General features: G+C 49.7%; 1 protein-coding gene across 2 annotated transcripts in view; it reads right to left on the bottom strand.

Moving 5' to 3' along the window:
* Positions 1-11,009, bottom strand: part of PRMT5 (protein arginine methyltransferase 5) — a 27,108-nt gene that overhangs the window by 2,191 nt on the left and 13,908 nt on the right. Inside the window, exons 9-16 of one of the 2 annotated variants that reach the window (XM_015406296.1) lie at positions 9,749-9,826; positions 8,763-8,821; positions 6,737-6,859; positions 4,068-4,243; positions 3,072-3,181; positions 1,323-1,416; positions 703-819; positions 554-618 (exon numbers count right to left, since the gene is read on the bottom strand). In XM_015406296.1, coding sequence (XP_015261782.1) covers positions 554-618; positions 703-819; positions 1,323-1,416; positions 3,072-3,181; positions 4,068-4,243; positions 6,737-6,859; positions 8,763-8,821; positions 9,749-9,826 — 822 coding nt within the window. The remainder of the gene's footprint in view (positions 1-553; positions 619-702; positions 820-1,322; positions 1,417-3,071; positions 3,182-4,067; positions 4,244-6,736; positions 6,860-8,762; positions 8,822-9,748; positions 9,827-11,009) is intronic. The other variant, XM_015406301.1, reaches the window with a different exon arrangement.

Raw genomic sequence — 11,009 nt, 5'->3', positions numbered from 1 at the left:
GGGGGGGGGTCAGGAGACTGGTTGACAGGAGAGAGCATGTGAACAATCCAAATGCACCATGATAGAGAGGCAGGCAGGCAGGCAGCTAGCTAAACATTGATCCTACCTGGAGTCATAGCATGAGTGGATTCGGAATAAGTAAATAAAGGTATACCAAACTAGAGGCTCTCCATAGTCTGGCATGCAAATAAACACATGGTGGAGAGAACCGGGCGGGGGGGAAGGTGTGTGTGTGTGTTATGGGGTGGCACTGAATAGAGGTAAGATTTGGTCCGGGAGCCACCCCGGATTTGCCTGAAATTCAAGCACTAAAAGGGACGGCAACAGATGTCAGGTGACGAACTGCACCTGCCATATCCTCAGAGAACAGAATCTGATTACCCTGGAACAGAGTTTTTTCCATTTTTACCACACGACTTTAAACGACCCACACATATCCTGGGCTTGGATCTCATTACAGAACTGAAGGCTCCCTTGGTGCAGAATCCAAATCGCCCAGATTCCCAGCACGGATGGCACTATCCCCACAGGGTGTGTTTAGGGGATCGCTTACCTTGAGGGGGAAGAAAATAGGGAACCAGGAAAACATGCCGGGTGAATGTGTCTCGGGCCGAATACCTGCAAGGATGGATGGGAAAGAGATGCTGAAGGAGTCCTGCACCCCAAATCTGGGAAAGGCCTACTTCTTTCCTGTCAACTTACTGAGAGTTATGTCCCCGAACAGCGTGGTCTCAAAGTAGCCAGCAAAACCGTGAAGCACAGTGTTCACGTCCACCTGGAACTCCAATGTCTGGTAGCGGTTGTTGTCCTTGACAGGGTCTAATGGAGAGGAAAGACGAGGAGGAAGGGGAAGAAGAAGAGGAGGAGGAAGAGATTGGATTTATTCCCCAGCCTTCACTTGGGGTCTCAGAGCGGTTGAGAGAGCTCTCACAAGAACTGCTCTTTCAAGAACAGCTCTGACAGACCTATGGCTTGCCCAAGGTCATCCAGCAGCTGCCAGTGGAGGAGTGGAGACAGTCAAGCCTGGTTCTCCCAGATTAGAGTCCGCGGACTTAACCACTACACCAAACAGAGGGAAGGGGCATGGTCTGGTAGCCAAGGTTATGCCTCTGTATGGAGAGCAAAAAGACAGCAGCTGTGCCAACTTAAGGGAAAGTGGAGGAGTCGTGGTACTGGGTTGTGCCCCACGGTTATGTCTACGGGGGTATCAACCAAGGGCTCAAAAAGAGGGGCGTGGCTAGTCACCTCCCCACCCACAAACTGGCAGTGTGAGTGGTCAGACTCCCAGTCACATGGAGACGTTTCGGCATCTCTTCCCCTACCTGGGTTGGGGTGTTTGAAGGAAAAGCAAGCTTGTGGGGGGGACAACTGGTGGAAATTGTGGAGGCGGACAACATAAGGCATCTCAAACTGAGCCTGGAGAAGAGAAAGACAGAAAGGGGCAAGAAGCACAAGAGACGCATGAATATGCCACCCTACCAAGATCCATCCTCCATGAACAGCAAGGACCCCGTTTCTCATTCCTAACAACGGGTCATGGTTCCTTTCCCCCCTCCCCCCCCCCAATATCAGCCTCACAACTTTCAATTTGGAGGGAACACCCTGAACATTTTTCCCCCTACAGCAGTGATGGCGAACCTTTTAGAGACCGAGTGCCCAAACCGAGAACCCAAAACCCACTTATTTATCGCAAAGGGCGAACATGGCAATTTAACCTGAATCCTGGGATTTTACTTTAGAAAAAACAACTCATACGTTTACTTAAGATGATCCAAACAAAGTAAGGAACACAACCCCAAATGCTTTCATTTACTTAAAATTATTTGGCAGACAGAAGTCGACACTTTAATGATGGTCTGGGCCTGGCTGGGGCGATGGCACGCGTGCCCACAGAGAGGGCTCTGAGTGCCACCTCTGGCACCTGTGCCATAGGTTCGCCACCACTGCCCTACAGCTTCCTTTGGGACGTGGGAAGCTGTAGGAAAAGGGGGTTGGGGCATTAGAATAAAAATACTGCCCTCCAAGAGAATTGCTCTTGCTACTGCTGGGTTCCCAGACAAAGGCTGCAGAACGGCTGAGCTCCCTGATCTCTCTCGTTGGCATGGCCGAGTCACCCCACCAAACTCTTTTCAGTTTTCACACGGGCCCCATTACAAATGCATTTAGGCCGAGCTTCCAGTCCTTATTCTTCAAGTTCTCTAACTCTTTTTTTTTTACAATTTCTAACTTTTAACAATAGCAGGAATATAAACACAACCTAAGCTTGACTGTAAACATGAATCTCTTAACATTCAAAAACCAACTCTTCGTACAGAGGGTTCTGAGGAAGCAAATCATTTTCCATCAAGTAACTTACTATTGGATACCAGATTTTTACTACCTTATTCTGGTACTGCTTTATTGAACCATCGATTATGTTAAAAGACATTTTACTTAAAATAAAATATCCCCAGATTTTATTTTGCCGTTGTAAAACAAAGGGGTTTTTTTTTTGTCTATCTATTTTGCAGCAATCAAAAGTTTTTGCTATTTTCAACAATAGTGAAAGTTGTTCCTTTGGCCTTTTTGTAATATTAAGTGTTTTCCAATATACTAATGAAATTATTTCAGGTCTCAAAGGTGTATAAGCTCTCTAACTCTTAACGACACTCAGGCTACATAAACCCCACCAGGGCGCTGTGACTGTCAGATTTGGTATGCGGTGCAGAATTACAAGCTCCAAGAGCGAAGCTTTTGGTTTTTTAAGACGCAACTTTCTAGATCTGTAAAGCTGGGCTTGAGAGTGTAGGATCCTTGGTGAAACCTCTGGATTGAGCTGGGGAGAAGGGTGAATGGTTTGTAATGGCTGAAGGGAAAGGCTTTGAGCGTCACACACAGAGTTTTCTGCCAACTGACAGCTTGCCGAATATCAGGTAAAACCAATGCACATTTTCTAGGTTTGTACTATTTAGAGGTATCGCAAGACTCCGTTTTTCTGGGCGTCCAATTCTGACCGTTGTTTTTTTTTGCACGGAGTTATTACAAAGCTCTGGATGCCCTGTACCAGGAGCAGTGGACAGTGTGGGTCTCACCTCTGGGTCGCCGTCCTTCTCCCGACAGGCGCGCACTTCATTGTAGAGCTTCGAGGATGAGATTGGGCCCAGGAAGGAGGTGTAATCACAGGGGATGCTCACGCCCCCTTCTGCATAGAGGGAGAAGGGGGGGGGAAGAAGGGGAAAAACATCAATGGTGCAACCTCATATGGAGTACTGTGTACAGTTCTGGTCACCACACCTCAAAAAGGATATTATAGCACTGGAAAAAGTGCAGAAAAGGGCAACTCTAATGATAAAAGGGTTGGAACACTTTCCCTATGAAGAAATGCTGAGGCGCTTAGGGCTCTTTAGCTGGGAGAAACGACGACTGAGGGGTGACATGATCGAGGTTTATAAGATTATGCATGGGATAGAGCAGGTAGAGAAAGAAGTACTTTTCTCCCTTTCTCACAATACAAGAACTCTTGGGCACTCCATGAAATTGCTGAGCAGTCGGGTTAGAACAGATAAAAGGAAGTACTTCTTCACCCAAAGAGTGATTAACACATGGAATGGACTGCCACAGGAGGTGGTGGCGGAGGCTATAAGCATGGATGGCTTCAAGGGAGTATTGGTTAAGCATATGGAGCAGAAGTTCATCAGTGGCTATTAGCCGCAAGGTATAGATAGGAACTTCGGTCTGGGGCAAGTGATACTCTGTATTCTTGCTGCTGGGGGGGCAACAGTGGGTGGGGGCTTCTAGTGTCCTGGCCCCACTGCTGGATCTCCTGATGCCCCCTGGTATTTGTGGCCACTGTGTGACAGAGTGTTGGACTAGATGGGCCATTGGCCTGATCCAACATTGGCTTCTCTTATGTTCTTATCAGGTGGGTGGACTTCTGTGAAGCCGGCAAGCTCCACTGAACCACGTCACTCGGGGCAATACAAAGTGGTGACTTCTGCAGAAGGTCCTCACAAAACCAAACAGGCCTTCGTCGGTCTCTCACCACCGTCCGCGGGGGCCATCCGCGGTGCCCCGCTTCCCAGCCTCACCTTTGAGGCAGTGCTGTGCCCCATCCAGACACTCCGGGGACAGCTCGTTGTCTGCAAAGGAACCCAGCAGTTCTGACACCATGAGGTCCGCCTTCTCGGGAGCCTCCCACTCCCGCATGTCGCAGGAGATCACCGTCACTTGGGAGCCCCACTCTTCGTACTGCCAACTCTCCAACCTGGAGGGAGGAGAGGGAAAGAAGCAGTCAAGGGCCTGGGGGGAAAAATAGAGAGATTTCTCCCTCCATCAGGAGCAAAGCTCACTCAAAGGGTTTTGGCTACTGCGTGGACAGAGCGGATTTCAATATTTCCAGGCTTCTACGACCCCATTCATCCCTCTCTTCCAAGGGCCCCAAAATTCTCCCCTCCGCCCACCATTTTCCTCCTGATCACTGCAACGTGACTCAGGAACGTCGTGTGATCTATTATGATGACGATCACCAGCACTTGGGTCTTTTAGTCTAGAAAAACAATGACTAAGGGGAAGGGGGAACAGGTCACTGACATTTATACCCTTACACACAACACAGGAGAAGTGGACAAAGAAAGCCTTTCCCCCTTTCCCTCTGCATTCTACAAAGTTGGTGGGCGGTACATTCAGACTGAGAGTATTTTAATCCCACAAACTGTGAAGAAGAAGAAGACTTGGTTTCTATACCCCGCTTTTCTCTACCCTGAGGCGTCTCAAAGCTGCTTATATTCGCCTTCCCTTCCTCTCTCCAAAACAGGCATCTTGTGAGATAGTCAGGGCTGAGAGAGCTCTGAGAGAACTCGTGGCTGGTCCAACGTCACCCAGCAGGCTTCATGTGGAGGAGGAGTGGGGAATCAAACCCAGTTATCCAGATTAGAGTCCCCCACTCTTAACCACTACACCACGCTGGCTCGTTCGTGCCCGGGGAGAGGGGCACATTCGCAGATTCCAAGTTTCTACTGTTGCTCTCAAAACACTGAACTGTCATAGAGCGCCGCTTCCTAGAATCTCCCCTCTAGCTTCCCATTTCTAGACATTTGGTAAGATGCGGTGCCAACCTGCAAGTGGGCAAAATCAACAACTGCCCGTACACGTATTCTCTCTCCATTGTGGCCCCCACCTCATGGAATGGCCCACCTGAGGTGGAGGGGACGGTTCAAACTCTCCTTGCTTTCCACAAACTATGCAAAATTGAAGTATTCAAGAGGGATCTTCTGCCAAGGGACCAGGACTATTTTTGGGCAGGAACGCACAGGAATGGAGTTCCGGCTGGCTCCAGAGTTGGCCACGCCCAGAAGGAGCTCATTAGCATAACAGGCCACACCCAACAGCAGAAACTCATTGGAATTGGCTACATCAGGGGTGTGTGGCCTAACATGCAAAGGAGTCCCTGCTACAAAAAAACCCCCCTGGGTTTTGACAACAAACAAGGTAAACAGAATAAGAAACAAAAGGTGGGTGTGGCTGGATGACCACACTTCTGGTAAGATGGGGGGTATGGCCTAATATGCTAATGAGCTGTGCTGTCAGAGGTGTGGCCTAATATGCTAATGAGTTTCTGCTGTTGGTTATGCCTTATTATGCTAATGAGTTCCTGCTGGGCTTTTTCTACAAAAAGAGCCCTGCAAGGGACTAAGGTCACACTGTACAAAATGGTCCACAAACTTCACTTGGACAAATGGTTTGGGACTGCGGTCTATACTGCTGAGCACAGCTTACTGCAAGTAGGGTCCTATCACGTACTCTTTGCACTGCTCAATGTGTCATATTAACAATTGTGATATGCCCCAGTTCTTTCTGGTTGGTTCCAGACTTCTGCAATCCTAATGCATTGTTTACTGGATGTCCCATTTGTTGATTGTACCGACCCACTCAGTGTAATCCGCCTTGTGTCCCTGTGAGAAAGGCGGGCCATAAATACCGTAAATCTCACCCATTACAAAACGATTCGGGCAACAGCTATAAATACTACGGAGGTGTGACCTTCATCCTTACACAAATGTTGCCGAGGACAGCAGAGCGGAAGGCCAAATTATGGGCTCTCTGATGTTGGACTCCACTTGGAGAGGAGACGACCGAGAGGTGATATGATCACCATCTTCAAGTACTTGAAGGGCTGTCATATAGAGGATGGTGCAGAGTTGTTTTCTGTTGTCCCAGAAGGTCGGACCAGAACCAACAGGTTGAAATTAAATCAGAAGAGTTTTCGGCTAAACATCAGGAAGGACTTCCTGACAGTTAGAGCGGTGGTTCCTCAGTGGAACAGGCTTCCTCGAGAGGTGGTGGGCTCTCCTTTTTTGGAGGCTTTCAAACAGAGGCTAGACAGCAATGCTGATTCTGTGAACTCAGATCATGAGAGGGAGGGCAGGAAGGGTTGCATCGGTGCTCAGTTCTTGTGGCCCTTTCTTACACGCTCAGGGAAATGCCGATCACCACTTTTGGAGTCAGGAAGCAATTTTTCTCCAGGCCAGTTTGGCTGGAGATCCTGGAGCTTTTTTGTCATCTTCTGGGTGTGGAACAGCGGTCACTGGGGGTGTGGAGGGGGAGGTATTTGTGAATGTCCTGCCTTGTGCAGGGGGTTGGACCAGATGAACCTGGAGATCCCTTTCGACCCTATGATTCTATGATTCTTTTCTTCCTCCCCTGCAAAGCAGAGCCACACAAAAGAGAAAGGGACGTTGGTGAAAGGGAAAGGACTTACGTGACCACAGCATTGGGGTTTTTCTCCACAGCGTAAATCTTGATTTGCCGGTCGGCCTGCCGAGCGGCTCGCAGCGAGGCGTTCACCAGGGGACCCCGCCCTGCCCCTAGCACCATCACCACCCTGTGGAGGAAGGGAGGAAGACGAGAAGAAGGAAGAAGAGACTGAGGAAGGAAGAGGCCATTTTAAAAGCCTGTTTTCTAGCTGAGCTCGACGACACTGCTAAAATTCACCGCTTAAGTGGACTACGTCACAGACGCTGGTACAGAAAACACGCCGGAACTGTGAACAAACGGAGGCCCACTCACATACTGTGAGGCCATGCATTTCATTTGTGGGACACTGCTTCATGCCCACCACGGCCAATTTCCCCTGGGTTCCCCAACCCCAACATCCCTTACATCAGGGGTCCCTAACCTTTTGGAGGCTGTGGATCCTTTTGGAATTTTGAGAAGGGGTGGTGAACGCCACCCCAAAAGAAGGCTTCTACAGGGAGCAAAGCCAAACCCAAAATGGCTGCCTCAGGAAGCAGAGCCAAACAGAATAACTGAATGAGGGAAGCCAGTGACGAGACCAGCTTAACAATGGCGCCACCCCGCTTGGTAAAACGCTCAGTGGGCGTCAAGGGAAGTACTGGCGGGCGCCACAGTGCCCTTGGGCCCCACGTTGGAGAACCTGCATTAGAATACTTCACTTTAAAGAGCACACACACAGTCAAACCGATGGCATGTTGCCTCCGTACACGAGCATGCGCAAGCCTGCAGTCTCAATGTTCCCGACAGGAATTCCAGCCAGACACCTTCTCCCTTCGGCGAAAAGCACACGAGTCCTACTCTTGAACTGCTTGTTCTGGTTATTTATGTGTTTTTATGTATTGTAAATTATCCAGTAACCACCGCTAGGACCGAGGGGGGTAGGCAGGCAGATAATAAAAGCCGAAATGACATAATAAAACACGAAAATGAAAAAAGCTTTATCAAAGAGAGCGTTTGGCTGGGCTTGCAAGTGATCATTTGGCGTCAAATTACTTCTGGAAAAAAATTTACTGCTGTTCCCTCTGGGAGGCTTAAAAGACGATGGTCTGGGTGGTTAAACTGTGATCCGGTGGGCAGGGACCACTTCGCTTTAATTCTATACTGCATCTGCATACTTAAGGCGCTTTCAGAAATGATAAACAAAAACATCCTTCAGAGTAAAAATCAGAGGCTGGGAGAGGGCCCCTTTTCAAATTAGCTTCTTCCAGTGTAAGTGAATACCGAACGGCTGACGCTCAGCAGGGGAAGAGTCATTCCCAGTTCCAGTGACAGAAGTGAAGAAGCTGACCGCTAAGCAATGCTCCCTCTAAGCTGTGGAGTCTTGTGAGCAAAACATTCTACTTTGTGAGCTCCTGGCATTAAAGTTGTGAGCGAGCCACTTGGCTGCTGCGTAAATTAGTTTGCTCCGGGGCCATCCTTCCGGAGCTGAGACCAAAAAAAAATGTGAGCCGGAAGCTAAAAAACAGTGAGCTAGCTCACACTAACTCAACGTAGAGGGAACACTGCTGCTAAGGCAGCGAACACGGCAGTGAAGTCGTACCGACTGAAGGGGGCAAGATTCAGGTGGGGGTCGCCGTGTTGGCCTGAAGCGGCAGGACAAAGTCCGAGCCCAGGGCCACCTTTAAGACCAGCAAAGCTTTATTCAAGGTATAAGCTTTTGTGTGCAAGCACAGTTCTTCAGATGGGCAAGGGCCCCCAAATCCCACTCCCTAGCCCCTGGGCAAGCATGAGCTGGTATGTAGGGATCCCAGCCTCAAAGTGGGACCCTTATAGCTGATGTCCAGACGACAGAGGCCAGTTCCCCTGGAGAGAATGGATGCTTTGGAGGGTGGATTCTTTGGCATTGTTCTGTTCTCCCCAGGCTCCACCCCCAAATCTCCAGGACTTCCCCACCGCTCTGGAGCTGGCAAACCTCCCCCCCACCCCTCACCGGTGGCCGGGGGTCCCTGACAACCCTACTAGTAGGGCTCAGTGCTGGACGTCTCACTCACTGGACGTTGGTTTCCTTCTCCTCCTCGGGCACGCGGTCTAACAGGCACTTGTATATCGCCTGCAGGGAGGAAGAGAATGGGTCAGAGTGCAGCTGTGGGCATGTCTCCCCATCAAGAGCCAATGGTTCCCCCCACGCTTCCACCCCCTTCCTCATTCAGCCACTTCTTATTGTTCGTAAACCCCAGACGGATGATGTGACATCACTTCACAATGAAGGGAAACAATGAAGGGACAGTAGTCCACTCTAGGAACCGCAGGAAACTCTATGGTAAAACCTAGTGGTTCCTAGAGAAGTGTGATGTCACTTCCCAACTCAGTATCTGAACTCAGTCTAATCTACTTTTCACTTCTAAAACTTATATGATAAGAGCTCAGCCTAAACACCTGTAAATCAAAAATGTATCAATTCCAGATAATTACGGTTTGAGGGTAGTAGATCATTTTCCACGAAATACGTGATCAAGGGGAAACACCTGTGCACAAATTTGGTATGAGCTCCTGTATGACTACTCACTTGCCCTTCATATTTATCTGCAATCTTATCCATTATAAAATGATCCCAACATTTATTTCGCCAGTTCTGAATAGTAGGAGGTTTGGGAGATTTCCATGAGGCCACTATAGTCAGTCTTGCCGTAGCCAATAATGTAGAAATGAGGTCATGATGTGACATCACAATGAAGGGAAACAATGAAGTGACAGTAGTCCATTCTAGGAACCGCAGGAAACTCTATGGTAAAACCTAGTGGTTCCTAGAGAAGTGTGATGTCACTTCCGGTTTCCCGCAGAAGTGATGCCGCACTGTCCCCGCAGACCATTCAACACTCCAGGTTTTACCATAGAGTCCTACCAACACACAGTTCCTTGGCCCACACGACTTCCCGCCTCAAGCCCCTCCTCAACTCCCAGTGACTCCTCTTGCCCCCTCTCACAGCCCCTCCTTCATCTGTGCATGCCCGGCCCCCTCTTCTCGTAACACCCTCACCTGCTGGTACTGGGAATACTTGATCGGGTCCTTCTCAAACACCTCGTAAGTCTGGGATTCCAAGTTGTCCATCAAGGGCTACGGGGAGAAGAAGAAACCAAAAAACCTTAAGGAGGCCTCAGACCCAGGGGGAAACACGAAGCGAGAAAAACTGTCGGGAGCACATTAGGAACAAGGAGGAGGAGGAGAGGAGAGGAGGAGATTGGATTTATACCCCGCCCTTCACTCGGACTCTCAGAGTGGCTTACAAACACCTTTCCCTTCCCCTCCCCACAACAGACACCCTGTGAGGCAGGTGGAGCTGAGAGAGCTCTCTCGAGAACTGCTCCTGAGAGAACAGCTGTGCCAGAACGATGGCTTGCCCAAGGTCATCCAGCAACTGCAAGTGGAGGAGAGTGGGATCAAACCCGGTCCTCCCAGATTAGAGTCCGCGCACTTAACCGCTACACCAAACTGGTAAGGTTGCACTACAGCAGGAAACGAGACCAGCAGGTGGGAGAGATGTATGCTGGGCATTCCTCACGCATCCATTCCAAAGCAGTGGACTGCAGTCACCAGACAGGAAGAGGCCGCAGCAAGGACGCTAAAGAGACCGCTCTTTATTTCTGAGGCGCGGAACTGGAGGAGTAGCAGTAGTAGGCGCCCCACCCTCCCACAGAAGCATCTCTCTCCAAAGTCAACCTGGTGAGGATATGGCAGTGCTTCATTTGACATTCTCCCCTGTGCAGAAGTCTGTCCCCTCCCCTCCTCTCTCATGTCCATTCCACACTCCCCCAACCTAATCCAGGCTGGGCAGAAGTCTTTTTTCATCAGGAGAGGGCGTCTCTCACAAGAACATAAGAGAAGCCAATGTTGGATCAGGCCAATGGCCCATCTAGTGCAACACTCTGTCACACAGTGGCCAAAAATACCAGGTGCCGTCAGGAGGTCCAACAGTGGGGCCAGGACACTAGAAGCCCTCCCATTGTTGCCCCCCCCCCCAGCACCAAGAATACAGAGCATCACTTGTCCCGGAGTCCCTATCTATACCTTGTGACAGCCACCGATGGACCTCTGCTCCATATGCTTATCTAATTCCCTCTTGAAGTCGTCCATGCTTGTAGCCGCCGCCACCTCCTGTGGCAGTGAATTACATGTGTTAATCACTCTTTGGGTGAAGAAGTACTTCCTTTTATCTGTTCTAACCTGACCACTCAACAATTTCATGGAGTGCCCACGATTTCTTGTATTGTGAGAATGGGAGAAAAGTACCTCTTTCTCT

Source organism: Gekko japonicus, unplaced genomic scaffold, assembly GCF_001447785.1.
Source record: "Gekko japonicus isolate JY-2015 unplaced genomic scaffold, Gekko_japonicus_V1.1 scaffold1746, whole genome shotgun sequence".
Lineage (NCBI taxonomy): Eukaryota > Metazoa > Chordata > Lepidosauria > Squamata > Gekkonidae > Gekko > Gekko japonicus.
The sequence above is the reverse complement of the archived record's forward strand: the minus strand, read 5'-3'. Positions and strand labels throughout refer to the sequence as shown.